The sequence below is a fragment of the Columba livia genome, chromosome 3, assembly GCF_036013475.1.
Source record: "Columba livia isolate bColLiv1 breed racing homer chromosome 3, bColLiv1.pat.W.v2, whole genome shotgun sequence".
In the NCBI taxonomy this organism is placed as follows: domain Eukaryota; kingdom Metazoa; phylum Chordata; class Aves; order Columbiformes; family Columbidae; genus Columba; species Columba livia.
The window spans coordinates 98,275,370-98,293,332 of NC_088604.1; the positions used below are offsets into that span (position 1 = coordinate 98,275,370).

A 17,963-nucleotide genomic window follows, 5' to 3' on the forward strand; every position below is an offset into this window, starting at 1 on the left:
ATCGTGCAACTGTTCTAAAAGAGCATTTGTCAGAGCACAGGACAAAATAGGTGAGAAAGCAGAATTCGTATTTTTCTGCTACTTCTGTAATGCTGAGGTAAAACACAGCTGGAAAAGCTGCTTAGCAGGGCTTAAGGGATATAAAGAATTTCTGCACCAAAATACCATCTTATACTAATTTAAAGAAATGTGAGAGTGTAGAGGAAATCTGCGTTTTGGAACTGATTGAATATCATAAGGGGACAGATACGTATAGACAATGCTACAAATGTCCATATGTGTGTAAAATGGATACTGCTACTCAGAGCAGCAAATCTGTTGCAATGTGGCATGGAATTTAACAGAAAGATTCATCAGTTTAAGAATTCCAGCTAGAAGCCACAGAATTTCTGTAATCTCTTGACAAGAAATTAATGAAATCTGACTGGCACTGTAAAAATTAACTTTCTTTTTCTGTTTTGCCAGTGGCGGCACCTGACTTGCTGGATCCCAAATCGGCCACTCAGAACTCCAAACCAAGATTATCATTTTCCACCAAGCCTACTGTGCTCTCCTCACGGGAGGAAAGTGATTCGGCCATTAATGTTATGAAATGGAAGACAGTCTCAACAATTTTTCTGGTTGTAGTCGTGTATTTAATAATTGGAGCAACAGTATTTAAAGCCCTGGAGCAGCCTTATGAGACCTCCCAGAGAACCACCATTGTGATTCAGAAGCAGACGTTTGTTTCTCAGCATTCCTGTGTGAATGCAACAGAGCTTGATGAACTGATTCAGGTAATCCATACCCAGCCCTTGTCACCATGCCTTAGAGGGACAAATTACATATGGCAGCACTGCTGTGATAAAGGGGAAAAACTTTATTAGCCAAACTCTGTATTGGCTGAGCTATGTAACAAGTGTTGAGACCAGAAGTGGAGCAATAGCAATTTCATGCAAAGCCTCAGTTGAAAAGCTCTTGCTATTTTTAGGTCTAGTAGGCTTGGTAGACAGCCTTTTCACTGAAGCCTCCCATTATGCTAATGAAATAGTTATTCATCAGCAATATATATAATTAATAGTTCACAAAGGAATTGATATATTGATTGTGCCTTACTAGGTCTGTCAATATTTGAAATGCCTAATTCTGAGGAAGAAAATATACCCTCCATTGCCTTAAAGGACTTCTAATTTACAGTGATTGTATCAAGCTAGCTTTCCTTCCAACTGTATGTTTCTTTTTATCGATTTTGTTTTAAGTACAGGAAAGTACCACGGACTTGCTAGTCTGATCTTAAATCTCAGTTTCCTCTGCTTCTTAAAGACACATCCACAACTGATGTACATTGGTGTGCTCCAACTAACGTGGCTTTACGCTTGCAGGTCATCTGCCTCAGAACCATAGGAAATATTTACTTGTGGCAGCATAGAACTAGATAGTTCCTATCTCCATGTGTCCTGACTAGGCATGCCTGAGGAGGAGCTGTTGATACTAATTCTGATGCTGTGTAATAACTATGTTTCAGTGGTTTTACCAGCACAATGTGGGGCAATCTTTCAGAGAAATATACAAGCGCATTCTGATTAAAACAATCTCTCATAGCTAGTATAAATACCCCCATGTGAAATTTTTAGGTCAGATCCTGTACTTGCGAAGCTGAAAATAGAAATTTTGAAGCAATATTATCTTACATCATCTATGAGATGGTCCTTAAGGCAAAAACTGATGAAATTTGCTCTGGAGTACTTAGATATTTCAGCATTTATGATTCCCTACCCAGAAGCACAGATTGGTAATAAAAACCCACTTCATCAGCATTCAATGCCCATTTGATGTTCTGTGTAAAATAAATGACAGTTTCAGTACAATTATCAGAGCACAGATACCTGCATCAGCATTAGCTCCCATCTTTGCCAGTGATCTTGGCGTGACCAGAAAGCCACAGGCTTGTGAAGCACAGGGCATGACACAGCCTCCCACAGCACGTGGATGAGAGATGGTTGTGGGAAGAGTTCGCTGTGCTGCTTGCTGGGATAAATGGAAAACTCAATTTCTTCTTGTTCCCTTCTGCTTCTCTGCGATGAAGAACACCACGACGTGGAGACAGGAACGTGCTATTACACACCTTTTGTAGGAAGAGAGTTGAGGCATAGGGAGCCTGGTCCTACAAGTGCATTTGGGTGCCTTTCTTTATGTAGAATATGTGATAACAAATTACATCAAATTGTTTAAGGGTTGAGAATTAAGTGACTTGCCCAAAGTAAAATAAGAAAGCAGTGGTGAAATGGAGTCTTATCTCCATTTTTCCAAGTCTAGGCTGCTATCTTAACTATGGGGTCATATTTCTTCCCTACTTACCCTTTGTCACAGAAGCTAAATTGCTCAAATACATTTTGTCTTTCTGGGTCTGATTGCTATTACAATATAATGCAGCGTTTCTTCAGTTTTTGTTGGATGTCTGTATGAATAAAAACGAATAGTGCATGTGAGGAAAAAGTAAATTATATTTAAGAATTCACTGAAAGCTATAAAACTGAAAATTAATACCTACTAGTGTAGGAGGAAGCTGGAATGATTAGTGTGTGTGAAGAAAATTACAGAGCTTACAGACTGTAATGTCTTCTTTAATCAAGTATTTACCTTGAGTCAAACTATAATGAAATTCATTATAAACTTTTCTTTTTGAACTTTGTGTTCTGGGAATCCACAAACTAGTTTGGCTCTGGTTCACGCTAGTCATTGCTGAACGTGCTTATCATGACAGTCTTTTTCAATCTTCAGAACTTCTAATCTGCCATTTAATCCTTCCTCTGAAGCAGGCTTGACTATCCCAAGACTGCTAACCAACAGTATGATGTGCAGTGGCTTAATCAGCTGAGCAAATTAGGGAGACTACTTTGAGAGCACAAATTCAGCTAAAAAAAAAAAATTGTAACAAGTGGAATGAAAGTCCAGTTTGCTAGCACCCAGGGGCCATCTAGTTTCCATCATCTTTGCTAAAATCTTCCCTTTGCCACTGAGCTGATTAGAGCACAGGGTTGTGTGCTTCTATAAATACACAGAGGATAGGGAATTTTCCCTTCCTGTCTTTTCTATGCTTATTTTATCTCACCAATCACCAAGAACCTTCCTGGCACAATAATATATATTGTTGCCAATAAACGCACACACAGCTTTATTCCTGGGTTTCCAATTCCTGAGACTGGTTTTTCACATTGATCATGTGGCTCCTCTAGGTGTACTCAGTGATAATGATACTGTTACAGACTTTATGTATTTTATACGAAACACAGGGCAACAGTGAACTGGTCTGCAGCATAGAAAATGTGCAAAGTTAATGGCTACAGCTGAGTAGCTTCAGCTGCCTCAGGAAAACCTGAGTTTTCCTCACACCTTTTCAGTTACCACTTCAGTTACTTGTTGCCTCGCTATAATAAAATATACCTGCAAAGCACAACAGCGATGTATGACTCTGAGACCTTCTTCTAGGTACATCATTTTTTTTGTCATTTTGTGTGCACTTTTATTTAGTACCACACTTAAAATGTGCAAAAGTCATGCAGAACACATCTATACACCCAAGAGGCCAGTTTTCCCAGGTAGTTTCAACCCCTTCTGCTATAGCCTGTAGCCAGAATTAACAACAATATTAAGTGGATTGCTGCATGCTGTACACAACAGTGTTGAGGTGGGCAGTACACAGCAATCAGTGGTGGAATATCTAAATCAATAACTAGGGGAATATCCCAGGAGGGAAGCTCGTGAATGTACAAACGCTACCTTGGTGAGTCTAATGAGTATACAGCAGACCAACAAGCTGTGCATGGTCTGATGCTAGACTTTAAAAACCAAAGTTTTAGTTGGAAGGTCTTGGCAGGATCTCAGTTATTGGCAGTATTGATTTGGTGAAGATTATATATAATATCTAGTACATTATAAAGCTGTAGAAAGGGACGTGGCCAGACATTTTGCTACTATTCCTTCTTCTGAAAGAACTCTTGACAATTCAGCATGGATGGTGTTTTGGTTTCTCTGTCCATGCCTGCTCTCAACTTGACCCTGCCATACAGTGCAAAGTAACTGCCAGGTGACAGAATAAAAGAGTAAATGTAGTTCAGACTGTGTGGATTTTATGTATATATGGAAAAATATATAAACCTGCTCTTCATTTACACTAGGGATTTTGTACATTTCATATGTAACAGATTTTTCTCCATCACTGAGCTTTCTGTTGGCTGAAGCTGATAGAAACCTGGGAGTAATCCAGCTATACACATGCAAACAACAATAAGCATCAAAGAATGAAAAAAGTTCTCTAATTAGAGAACTCATATCTAGCTATTTCAGTCTAGTTCTAGCTCTCTTTATAGTGTGTTGACTGTTCCCTATAGCAGGCTTGCCACTAAATATTTTTAAAAGTTGGAGGCTGTTTCCAAACTCAGATGCACAAAGTATATTGCCAAGTACCTACAAAAATCTGCTGCATTTATGCACCTGTGCATAGTAGCAAATGTAAAGAGACCTTAGGTTCCACTGCTGGTGTTCAGGTTGCATCCATGTCCTCCTGCAGTGCTGCGTGACCATGAAATACATATATATACCTTCATGATATCTCCTGGGGTTAAGGGTTTGTCTTGGGGGACAGGTGAGCCTGACTGAATATGATATCCAACAACTTTGTAAAGCTGTCAGTATTGTTGTTTCATATAGGTTTTCCTATAGAGGGAAGGAGGTGTATGAAACAACAGTGAATTTACTTTCCCCCTACCCAGAACTCATGTTGCTCCTAGGAGGGAAGGATTTGACCAGTATTGCACGTTGTGGGATGTCTTGGCAATGGGAGTCAAATATTTGTCCCCCTGCCAAAGAGAAAGATGAATAAAAGAAACAGAAGAGCTTTTTATGTAAATATCTCTTAATTATGTGTCTCTCAGCAGTTATTTGTTTTAGTGCTGACCTTTAAAAACCAAAATGGAAAAAAAAATCCTTTTAAACCTCAAGCATCAAATTGTTTAATGCATTATTTTTGCATACAAAAATTGGAAATAAGAGAAATTTCAATTATGTTATTTTTAATATCCAGAGTGTCCCAGCAAGCTGGTGTGAATTATTTTGGTTATATTAACAAGTTAATTCTGAAACTCAGTAAAGAGTTCTCAAGTAAAGGTACACTGAAACTTGAGTTAGTAACAGAATGTACCTAATTTCTGGTTTCTTTAGCAGAAACATCCTTCAAATATATTTATTCTGAAAAGTCTAACAAGGGGAAGGAGTAATACCACAGCACAATCTAAACAGCACAATCTTTTAATGTGTTCCAAGTGCTGTTAGTGCTATTTTTTATCTTAAAAAGCCTTCATTTTGAAATCTGAACAAGTTTTCAGGGTGCTGCACCAAGCTGTCTCGGCAATAAAAGACTCTTGTAGAGTCTTAAGTCCAGTCCCTTTCAGGGTATGTGGCTTCTTCTGAAAACTGACAGCCCACAAAAATGTACTTGCATTCAAAACAACAAAAAAAAAGAATTAATGAACCACTAAGATTAGCTGAATTGACCTTGATCTCACAAGTTGGTCTCTTTGTCTTCTGCATGGGTTGTGGTTAAACATGAGAACAGCTCTCCGTGCTGGGGTCCACAATCATGTCTCGTGCCTGTTTTCATCTTGCATTTGCGTCAGCTGCATTCTCTCTTTTCTTTCCATTCATCTCTTAGACTGTGAATGAGACCAAAATGTGTTTCCTTTTTATCTCCCTTGAGGAAAAATGTGTTTTTTTCTTTCTCTCTCTTGAGGGAAGCCTGACACAGTTATGAATTACATGGGAGCAGTGTCCCTTTCATCAAACTGGCATCACCACAATGTCATAGTGCCTTTTTTTATGTGATTAATTTATTGTAAAAATATTTCATTTAAAAATATTTGTTTTCTGTACCTTCATTTTTATAGTGCAAGGTAGGTACCTATACTAAGTTGCACTTCCACCAGTAGCTGATTTTATGTCTTTTTCATAGGGCTTTTTAACACTTGCATTGTAGCCCCAAGCAAGTAATTTTGCTGCATCCTCAGGAATGTATTGCTTTATTTCATCCAGATAAGTTCCTTGAGCCTCAACCTCTCTGATTGTGTAGAAAACTGTTAAAATATAGAAATGCAAACCCTTCTTTCTCTCACAGAGATCAGAAGGTATTTGAGCTTGCTGTATCATTTTTGATAATAAACCACAGAGATGCAAAGATCTTGTTTTCAGACAGATCTGAAAATTATTTGAACAAATTTAAAATTTATTAGCTAAGACTACTAGTCTTGTATCAAATTTTATTAATTCTTTGAATCACAACATTTATAGGGATTCTCAGTCTTGTGAGCTGTAGCTTATAGATCCTCTAAGCAGGAACTGTTTGAGGGAATATGAATGCACCAGTTTATACCCTAAATATTTTTAGTCTCTCTCTTTTACAGTTCCTTCCAGCCTCCCCCAAAGGACGAAGTAACCATCCATGTTTGGATCCTAACCCACAAGCAGCAGATGTTTATGCTTTTTAAACCTTAAAGACAGGAAAAGATTGATAGACCAGCATGAAATAAAATGATGCTGCAGCATATTTTATTTATTCATCTGGGGATCCAAAAATACCATTGCATCAGTTTTTTAACGTACTGTCACATTTCAAACACGAAGCTTATGAAAAATTGCAAATACCAGTAGCTGAGCTGCCCGTTGATGGTATTTTCAAGGTAACATGAAATAAATGGTTTTTAAAGTAGTTAAAATATAAAGTGCAGGAATTGCAGTTTATATTGCTACCATATGCATGAGTCTGTCACTAGGAAGGTGTCTGCCCATCAAAGCACTCGAGCTTATGTAGTCTTAAGTGTACAGGTAGCCCTAACTGGTACAGTAAAATCCTGTTTCTCTTTTCTTCTCTCTGGTCTGTAAGTCTGGCTTTCACTCCAGTATTTCCTTGCTGCGTTGCTCTCGTCAGAAATAAATGTTCAGATGCTGTTCTCGCCTTCCACAGTAAAGTCCCTCAAATTCTACCTGTATTCCAGATCAGAGGAATATTTATTACACAAGAGATCTCTGTGGAAGACCTGTGATCATAACCCTACTCAGACCTGTCCTCCACACAGGTACCCACCTGCTGTGGTTGACCCCACTGACTGAAAGCTGGAGGGGCTGCAGAAGCCCCTGGGTTTTGTGTGCACTTTGCTTGGGATTACTCCAGTTCCTGATGTCTCCTTACACCCAGATACACCACTAGTCTGGACTTTTGCACTTAGTGCCTACAGGAAGGGATTTTTTTACCAAATGTTCCGTTGCCTGAGTGCGTTCCCTTCACTGACAGGACAACTCCCTTTTCTGTAGTTATTTTCTACATGGCAGCTAAACCAAAAGGAGTTTTTTTAAGCACACAGTCTTTATCCTTGAACGATAGAAATTTTTTTGAGAATAATAAATAAATTCTAACTGTCCTTGTCAAAGCAGGATGGTTTCCAAATGTTTTTTTGCCTCTTCTGGTGTTAGGGCTCTTGAAGGATACATTTACTTCAGATGAACAGTTTTATAGGACCTAAAACCTATCTAGCTTGAGTGCATCTGAATGACAGCTTTTGTCTTAGAAAGGGTGGCAGATATGACTCATTAGTGAGTTTTGCTGAGCAGCTGTCTGAATAATTCTTCCAGTCTTTAGTCTCAAGAGGGAAAGAAAAGCCCTCTTCCCTGAATGTGTATGTGTACATACATACGTATGTATGCACACACACAAAATTTATATATGCAATCTGCTTTTAATGCATATTTAGAAATAGAAACGTATTTCAATATATTTCTACAAATTTTTAGTTCAAGCAGATTGTGAACATAGGATGAAAAGAGTTCTCCAATTCTTCAGTGTGTTGGGTACCAGTCTCTTGTGTAGATTACAATCATACGTTATAGAATACAAACTAAAAAGAAAACCAAGCTGTCACAGCATTATAATCCAAACATCATTGGAATCTCTGTCAACAGTGAGGCTCAAAAGCATGTTGTTTGATAAGTGTTAAAAGCATGCTAATGTGCCTCTGAACAAAGAACTAGGATTTCCATTCTTTGTAAACCAAAGCTGAAATAAGAACACAGGACTTGTGCAGTAGCTGGCCCGTATGAGATTTATCATCACACTGGAGAGCGAGAGAGTGCTCTTGTCAAATGGCAGCAGCAGTGAAGGAAGAAGCGCAGGCTGAGAAATGAGTTTCCAGAAACTTTGAGGCACATCTGACTTTTTGAAATCTCTTGTTAAATGATTGCCAGGGAGCACAAGCTAACTCCTGACAGGCTGGGTAACGAAAGACTGCACGCTCTGTATTTTATCAGAAGCGTAATTTAAGGTGCTTCTATTTTAATCTTTGGATAGAAAAGCTGAGACTAATGAAGTGTTGTGCTACATCATTTCATAAAAGTGAAGTGACTGCAAGGTGGTACAAAAGCACATATTCAGAGCCTGGCGTGGAACAAGGAGATGAGCATTAAGCTGACTGGCTTGACACGTACTTATTTCTGCTTGATCCCTATATGAGACAATGGTAGACAGCCAGAGGCTGCCCTTCTCATTTTATAGCCTCTCTGTCTTGCTCCTGTGGTTCTGCAGACCCCTGTGTAGTGGATGTAGCTCCACTGCCCGTGGGCTGGCTCTTGTCAGTCATCTCCACTGACTCCTTGCAGGGTCAGAGGACCAGAGGTTGAAATCCCTGACCTAGGAGAATTGTCTTCTGTTTTCACGAAATGACTGTGCTGTTTGAAAGGCTTTTTTATCTCTCATTTTGACAGAAAAAGGTCACAAAATTCTCTGTCTTAATCTGCAAGGTATCTCATTGTGGCCTCTGTGGACAGATATCTGCGTGAATGCAAGGATGCAATAACACTAAACTGCATGCTGTATTTACCAAGAAGTGTTTTAAAATCATATAGGAAATGAAAAGCAGCCATCAAATTAAAAGAGATTTGATATTGTCACTGTCTTTTTCTCAGTATTCCTGTTTCAAGCAAAAAAATACTTACAGTGTGAATGAGATGCTTATGTGTCTTAGGCACTCAGGTCCTGGTTTTTAAAGTAAGGCAGGTCAGGCCTGGCCTATCTACTCTGCACTCAAGTGTCTCTTTCCTTTGATGCTCTACTAAAGCTTATTCCCAAATATTGGTGTAATGCCAGGTAGCTTGGATGTAGTACCAGTTAAGACTTGTACTCATGCACAGCTCGTGCCTATGCTAAGGTACAGTACAGAGCTAGCCTAAGAATTCACTTAACTTAAAAAATGGTAATTAAGTTCCTAAAAGTTTTAGATATTTGAAAATTTTATCTCAGTTCTTTTTACTATCCCCAAACCCCCACATTTTCACCATTATAAAGGCAGCTGTCAATAAGCAAATGGTGAAAAACCTGTTTCTTTTATGGTATATAGTAGTATTGTATATTATATATAGTAGTATTCTTAAAATCATTGCACATAGAGGCCTTGATTGGGTGCCATGTGCTGGGTGACCCCTCCTCTGCTCAGTCCTCAGTCATCCTATATGAAACAGCTGGTAGGCAAATGCTCTGGAAGAAGATAAGGCAAGTTAAATAATCTACACAGTTTAAGAATTGAGACTGTCCACATCCCTGCTCCAATGCTGACTTGTTCTGGAGCACAAAGTGAAACTGGTTTTTAAGTCAAAATTTAGTTTGCATGTGGAATAAAGATAAGAAAAACTAGAAAAATTGCCACTGAGGTGGTCAGTAAACTATAATACTGTAAAGTAATTTTTAAAAAGTTGAGAAATTCCCATGTTAAGATGACACAACGCGTTTACAGGCTGCAACATATGATAAACACACCGATTACATAGAGTTTTCATGATTCTCACTGTTCTGAGATTCAAAAGAAACAGAGTTACCATCACTATTGTATAGGTTAAGATAAGCTGAAGGGCTCAGGTGACAGAAGTTATGAGGGAAGGAAAGAATGACATGCTAAATTTGTGACAAATGAAGTGGTTGTGTTTGCTCTAGTAGTAAGGCATCAGTCAAGAAAAATGGCTGAAGACCACAAATTAAGTGGCAGAGAAAATTGAATCTAGCAGCACTTCCAGTGAATAGCGTGCTATTTGAACATTGAGGGTGAGACCCTGGCCCTACTTGAAGTTAGTGGCAACCAGCTGTGTGAGCCTGGGTTTTTATTCTGGGTGAAGAAAATGCTAGTATCCAATATCCCAGGTAAGTTTGTGCAGTGGACATCCTAGTCAGAAAGAAGATGCTACCCTGAAATTAGTACCCTGAAATGTATGTATCTTAGGAGTCATGTTATATATGATTTTCTTTTAAAATTATGCTTGGGAATAGTCTTAAGTGACGATTTGATCACAGGCACCGACCAAAACGAGAAAAGATGTCCTCTGATCCAAATAACTGAAAATGTAGTTACCCCTCCAAAAAAATTTGCGGGCAACGTTCAAAGACTTTATGATAGGAGTAATGATCTCTGTAAACCAGCAACCTTACCTGCCATTCTTGTCAGTAAGGAAGACTCTTACATAAGACTGTGAACGGATATAATACAACAGCTTTGTTAGTATTAAGTCTGGCTCCTCCCAAACGTGGGAACAGTACAGGAGAAAGCATAGTAGTGTGTGTTTGCAAACTTAATAAGCCAGTGATAAAGAAGGCATAATCTGGCCCTTTATGACTAAAACTATGTTTAAGGCAATCGATAAAGTAAATCAGTACAAAGAAAGTCAATAAGAAATACAGCTGATAAAAAAAAAACCAAAACACCTTATACACAACATTCAAAATATTAATTTAAATAGGTAAATATAGAATTTAATAAGAAAGAGTCTTTAATTTGGAAAAAAGTGGCAGCTGATGGGTCTATAATATCATTCATTTCTCGAAGAAAACAAATAAGGAATTGTTATTCAAGTGTTTCTCATAACATAAGAACTTATAAAATTACTTTGAAGCACAAAATATCTCAAAAGGGAAATGCTTTTTAAATGATCCACAAGTAAACTGCAGAACTTACTGCCAGAGTGACTTGGCTCCCAAAACATGAGTGAGCTCCAAAAGCAGTTAAAGAAATTCTTGGTGAAATGATCTACCCAAACCAATCTGAACACCACGATGCAGATGCAGCCTCCCACTCTGAAGGTCCTTAAAACTGTGCTTAGCAGAAGCCAGGAGGGTGTATGAAGAGAAAGCACCACTTGCCTACTTGCCCTGATTCTTTTCCTAATTAGCAGTTGTTTACATCAGAGACAAAATAAGAGTGGCTAATTGTCTTTTGTAGCCATCTGTTGTGTTCTGTTAAGTCTGACCCAACAGAGTAGTTTTGGGTTATATCTTTTTTTTTCCTGGCAGTCTATAGGTACATTGTAGTGCAGTTAGGAAGTACATAGCTGGAAGGTATCTTTAAGCAGCTGATATTGGCACACCTTTCATATAAAAGATATTGAGGTATTATGGCTTCAAAAATTTGTAGCAATGATATGAAGCTTTGAAAACATTTCACATCTGGATTTGTACAAAACTTGGTCTTGTTAGACTGTCTAAACAGGTGCGTTGCTCTGGGTAGTGCATTCATCCACTATAATAAACTGTAATAAAACATGAATGGTCCCATAAAATTATATTGTTCCAGTGCTTAACTGTGTGATGTTCTCACTGGAGAGCATGTTCCCATTGGCAGGTACAAGGACTTATGATGGAAGTTCTCAGTCCACTGAAATGCAACAGAACTCAAAATGTATTCAGTAGGCTTGGTAATGCAGCACAATGGGGTTTAAAATCAAAGGAATATTTGTATTGTATAAATTATAAAATCATTACAAGGGATGGTTTTCACATGCTGCTTCTTCTGATGTGTCCCTTCCTACAGTAATGTAAACACCTGCTGGTATCAGTGCTGCTGTATTTACTGTTGCCAAGTTGTATGTGATGTACAAATGTAGAAGAAGATTTAGTCATACACCCCAAAGGAAAATTTTTCCCTTCTCCTTCCCCATCCTTTCTCCTTCCTCAGTAGGACTGAAAACTCCACAACTTTGATGTCTGCCTTTCTGGTGTTTTAAATAAAAGTTGACATGAAAACAGTTGAAAGTAAAGAAGACAAATCAGTGTAAAGTCTACGTAAAGATACCCTGGTGGGTTTTCTGTTGACAACCCTGGATGTTGTGAATGGCTTAGCTGCAGCAGCCAGATCCCTGCAGCTGCAGAGATGCAGCTGTGGACTTTGAAATGGCCACTTTGTGCATCTGAGCTTTGAAAATGGTAAACTGGGAGTGCTGGATTTAAGCTGAGATCCCATCATGAAAAACTGGTGTCCTGGTTAATCCAATGTTGGTATTCTGTAATTTCTGACTTTGATGAGCACTCTTTAGAAATGCAAATGTTTTCCTTTGCAAATGATCGATATATTTTGGGATTGAAAAAATTATTGCTGCTGCACAAGACTTTTCCTCTGCAACAGAATGCCCATGTGGAAAACCATTCTGCTCTGCCCTATTGCTGAATATCTTTATGTGCACAATCACTGTTGGACAACTTGCCAAGCAGAAACTATTAGTTAAAATGTTTGTTTTAGCTTTGCAGTATTGCATCCTCTGTTGTTCTTTTGTTAAACACCAATGAGTATTATAAGGACCGTGATTATGAAATAAGTCTTGTTTTAAAGTTTCAGAATGAAATCATAACTTACATTCCTTAAAATATTTATTGCAAGTTTAAAAATACTTTTTCTTGGTATGTACTGTTTAACTCAAATACTGGTATATATCTGCAACAGAGATGTAACTGAACAGGAATACTTTTTGTAATGGGAACTTACAGTAGTTGACACTGCTGAAACAGGAAATGTTTTGTATTTCTTGAGACTATGAAAATGTCACTTGTGGCAAGCTTGTTCATTTTAGCTGCTAGAATGAAATTTTTCAAGACAAAGTTTATGAAGTATATAGTTGTACACACTTAGAGATATACATTTGCTATTTGACTCTGAATTTTTTATTAACATAATGAAAGTTTTATAACCATAAGTGTAATTGTTCATCTTTAAGTATTGAATTATCTGTTCTACAAAAGTGTTTTAATTAATTGGAGTTCATTTGATCCAAAACAATGCATGGGTATTTTTTCTTGGAGTTTTAAAAAGGCCATGTTTTAAGAAGTACATTTGTTTGTCTAACTCAATAGAGGAATATTTTGGGAAACTCTCATTTTAAATATTTGTCTAATGCATATTTTTCTTCACCAAAGAGTTGCAACAGTAAAAATAATTGTTTTTGCAATCTAGCTAAGGTGATACTGTCACTGTTACAGCAGATTTTGCATTCTTCCTAGTGCTCTGCAGTTTACAGCTCTGCTTGCATGCTGAATTGCTTGGGGGTGTCTGCTGGAGATTAAATTGTAGCCTGACCAAATGATAAAACTCTAGCAGAGCAACACTGATCCTTTCCTGGTTTATTGCTTAGATTAATAAGTGATTTAATCAATTTGCTGTATAATGTGTATTAATATTATTGTTTCATGAATATTGACAAAAATCTTTTTAAACTTGCAGCAAGTAGTGGCAGCAATAAATGCAGGAATCATACCTTTAGGAAATACATCTACTCAGAACAGTCACTGGGACTTGGGAAGTTCCTTCTTCTTTGCTGGCACTGTTATTACCACCATAGGTAGGACACAGCTTATTATCTTTTCATAGTAAATGAGCTGAAACTCTTTTGATTTCCAGTGTGTACATGTATTTGTTAATGGTAAAGCTTCCAAATTGTCTGGTTTAAAGTAGATTGTTACTCTTTAGCTGGAGGGGTATAAATTATAGCTGTCTGTAAGGATTCCTAGCTGAGTAAATGATTCCTATGTAGAAGAAAAATGTTGCTGTGTATTTCTGCAAGGTGACTAGAAGATGTCGTGGAAACATTTTTTGGGGGGGAATTTGGTCAACTGTGTAATCACAAGTGTTAACTAGAGCATGATTTAAAGCACATGTGCATTAAACCTTGACTGAGATGTATGAAATTTCAAGTCTGTCTAATCCCATTCCAAATTGTTGTTTCCTCTAAATTCTGAAAAAGATGAGAACATGGTAAAAATTCAGTTCAGCTTAGTTTAATCAGTTATAAGTGTTGTATTGATTGGCAGATTTACATTCTAAGTCTTACTTCGAGGCTTCTGCTGCATTCAGAGAAGTCCAAAGCTGCTGGGTGATTCATCTGTGCTCACAAGCCCTGGGAGTTTTCTGGGTCTTTCCCACATTTAAGAACCACTGTCTCTCTGAGCAGGAGTCAATAGGAGCAGCATTTGACCTTTCAGTTTCTTTACCCTTTGAATACAATACAGAGCACATGGCATACAGTTCAACGATGTAGTGCAGCTCACACGTCATAGGAGGGGCACTCACAAAGGTGGCTGGAAATTTGAAGAAATTGAATGAGAAAAGTTTAAGATCAACATCATGAAAGTAATGCATAAGGATCTGTAGCACTGTTACAATAATTATGTAATATTTATGTGCATGTTGTGATGGAAGGGGAGGTTCTTTTCAAGTGTTGTATGTACCTTTGTTCTTCAAGTAGAAGTGAATGAGTGCTACAATTTTTGTGTGGTTTAGTATATACATGTCTCTCTCTCTCTCTAAATATTATGTCTATTTGTAATATTTTTTCACATCTAGAATAAGTGAAACACAGGCTTAGTGAAAACAGAATCGAATTTTACCTTCCTGAGGTTAGTAACAAGCTTAATGGTTTTATAGTAGTAGGTCCACAAGGCAATAAAAAAGCAAGTATTGAAAAATGTAATTTTAACGGATTATAATCAAGAAAAGCAAGAACCTTGAAAGCATAGTTTAGTGATCAGTTTTATGTCATCCTCTTCTGACAGCACAAAACTTTATGTTGTAAGTAAGTATCCATGGTACTGTAGAAAGTACTTAATATTTGTTTCAGTTTCTAATAAAGATAAAAGTTAATGTATGAAAAGTGTTCAAGGAATTAAATTATTCAAAAATTATTCTAAAGCAGTGGAACGTTTTATTTCACTATTTTGTTTCTAAGTAAAACTAAAGTTTTTCTAAATAAAATTGTTTCCTGATTTAATTTATTGACTTGATTCAACTGAAATTTGCGTGAGTCCTGCTTAGAGGAGAGAGAGGGATCTGCAAAGGCATCCAGGCCACAGATCCCCTGTCTCCAAGAGGCAAGATAACCCAATAAGAAATACATTTGAAAATTAATATTTCAGGTCATTTCTGCAAACCAGAGTCATCAGAATCAGACCAGACTAGGCAACTGTAAATATTTATTTCAGGCTTTGTGATAGGAAACCAGGAAAATCTAGGGGGAAAAAAAACTTCCATAGAATATTTTGGCTTTGGAGTTGAAGGTGTTTTTCATCAGAGACCCTTTCTGAGGGGAATCTTCCAGTCAATTGCAATTTTGAGCTGTGTCTTTTAGGACCTGAAGACAGCAAACTCACATGAAAGCCATAGTGTGGTCGGCATTGTCTTGCTGCAATGGACCACCTTCCGGACGGTTTACAGGGCTGGCAGTGCGACAGAAGGCAGAGCAGTCGTGAAAAGCCCTTGGAATTGTGATTTTCCCAGGAAAATGGTGATAAGCATAAAAGTTGGGTGTGCTTTCCCTTACTTTTTATAGTATTACGTGCCATCAAGTGATTTGGTGTTCACAGCAGCGTATTTTCATATATGAGTAACCTTTTGAAAATGAAGGCATTCTTTCAAATTAGGGGGCATATGTTTATTGTGTAACTTGGTATTTTAATTTCTCAAGAGACTAAAAATTAGGTTTATGACCATCTCCAGAGAGCTGCCATGGGTTTCAGCAAAACACTATGGATATTCTCTGTGGACAAGGACAGGACCTTACAAATTCATAAGACGACTTTATAAAAATAATTTGTAAAAGTGGTTTTATAACTATGAATAAAAATTAAAAATTTTATTTCCTTTAGACAGTATACCTTAAGAAGAACTTCAATAGAAGAAAAAAGCATTACTACCATTTAGAGAAAATGATAGGTTTCCAGTGTTACAGCAGATTCTCTAGCTTTCCAAACCTCTTATTACTATAATTTTACCTTATCATTTAGCCCACACTCCTACCGGTGAAATCTTATAATCCAAGAAATTCAAATGGAACCGAGAGTTTATTTATGGATAGTGTTTCCCAAACCTTTCTTTAATGACAGTAGTACTCGCATCCCACAAGTGGCTCCTGGGGAGAGGGGATGATAAATAAAGCCTTTAGCATTTCCCTAAAGCAATAAGATATTGTTTTACAGTTACTGTTATTATTGCATCGCAGTAGTGCCAAACATTTAAGTGAAATATATTGACCGTGTATTTGGGTGACTATTGGCAGCAGTCCAGAACCATCTGTAGTTTTACTTTTCTGGGTCTTCTGTAGTCTGCTGAAAGGCTCTATGGTGGGGAGATGTAAATCTACTAAGCTTCAAAGCCAGCTATCAAAAGCAGAAGTAACACTAGAGAAAGCATGGCTTGATGCTTATTTAACAAGTTGGTTTATTCTCTTATAATCCTTTATGCTATCCAATAAATGTCATAATGGATATTATAAAATTGATAAACTCGTGTTTAATAGAACATAATCTGCCATACTGCTACTAGATCTTTCGTAAGAAGTAGATTTATTTGAGACATCAGGGTCAAAAAATTTCACAGGACTACAGGATCGTTTGTAGCTTTTTTTTTGGATGTCTGAGTGGGTCGGCTTTGGCTTTGCATTTACTACTATGCAACAGCATAAAACTTGTAGGAAGGGACCCCACTGGTATATAGGTTTGGCTTGAGTAGTTAGGTGTTCTCGCTTGTGGGTATGTTTTTAGAACAAATGTGTCTCATCTCAACAAAGAAGTGCGAAACTACCTGATTGCTCTGTGTATGGAACAGTTTCAAACAGTTCCTAAGAGGGAAAGGGGTAGCAGAGGGAAATGGGAATACTAAAATTGTCTATGAAAAATATTGTTGCATTGTTCCCTGGGATACTGTACATGCTGCAAAGCAAAAAAGATACTATTTTTTTTCCACCTGAAAATGTCAATATCCAGTCAGTCCTATTCCACATGTCCAAAGAAAAGGAAAAAGAGGGTTGAGAAGAAAAGCAAGAAAAAATGGTAACTCAACCACCGCATTGGAGACAGTGCTGAGGAAGAGGGGAAAATCATCTTTATTTCACCTCTTTTTATTCTGAGAGCTCATTGTTGGCATGGCACATGTTTTTTTATCTTTTAGATCATTTGCTTCAATAGGTATCTTAACTCAGACACGGGCATATAGACACAACATGTACACACCCTCCTTCCTCCTGAACAAGTTATATTTTAGGGCCTGAGAAAGTTTTATATTGACATCAGGGTAGGAAAGAAGATGTCTCTTGCTGCAAACTTGAGATCTGTATCCAGGAAAATGAAAAAACAAAATTGACATGCCAAGGCCTTGAGCTTAGCAGTCATTTTCCCAAATTACTGCTCTATCAGGACATAAAAAATGTGGTGTCAACCGTAATATCAGAAACTGTATCATGAAAACCTCTACTAGAGTCTTATGGATCTTCACCTAAAAATAGATGTATTATTTCTACTGTTACTCCAGCCAGTCCATAATTACTTTTTCAAGCACTACAAGTAGACATATAGTGGAAAAGGCACTTATTCAAACTCCTGGAAGATGGAGTATCTTGAATAGCAGTTGTGAGCCTGTTGGGAGTGACAGCGACCTTCCCGGCTGCTCTGGTTCACCAGAGCGCATCTGTTCAAACAGAGCTGTGTCTACACGGGCCGGAGCTCACAGAGCTCCATCAATACCTTAGCACTCGAGGATATGTTGCAGCCATGTTGATGTTCAAGTCCAATAGTTGCTAATAATTGTGTCTCCAAATAAAAAATGGAAGAACACTTTGTTATTTTTTGTCCTTTTCCACTTTTTTTC

At 37.7% G+C, this 17,963-nt stretch overlaps 1 protein-coding gene across 9 annotated transcripts in view; it reads left to right on the top strand.

Moving 5' to 3' along the window:
• Positions 1 to 17,963, top strand: part of KCNK2 (potassium two pore domain channel subfamily K member 2) — a 198,605-nt gene that overhangs the window by 119,877 nt on the left and 60,765 nt on the right. For all 9 annotated transcript variants that reach the window (XM_065058444.1, XM_065058451.1, XM_065058445.1 and 6 more), the window contains 2 exons: positions 466 to 776; positions 13,551 to 13,668. In XM_065058444.1, the coding sequence (XP_064914516.1) occupies positions 466 to 776; positions 13,551 to 13,668 (429 nt within the window). The remainder of the gene's footprint in view (positions 1 to 465; positions 777 to 13,550; positions 13,669 to 17,963) is intronic.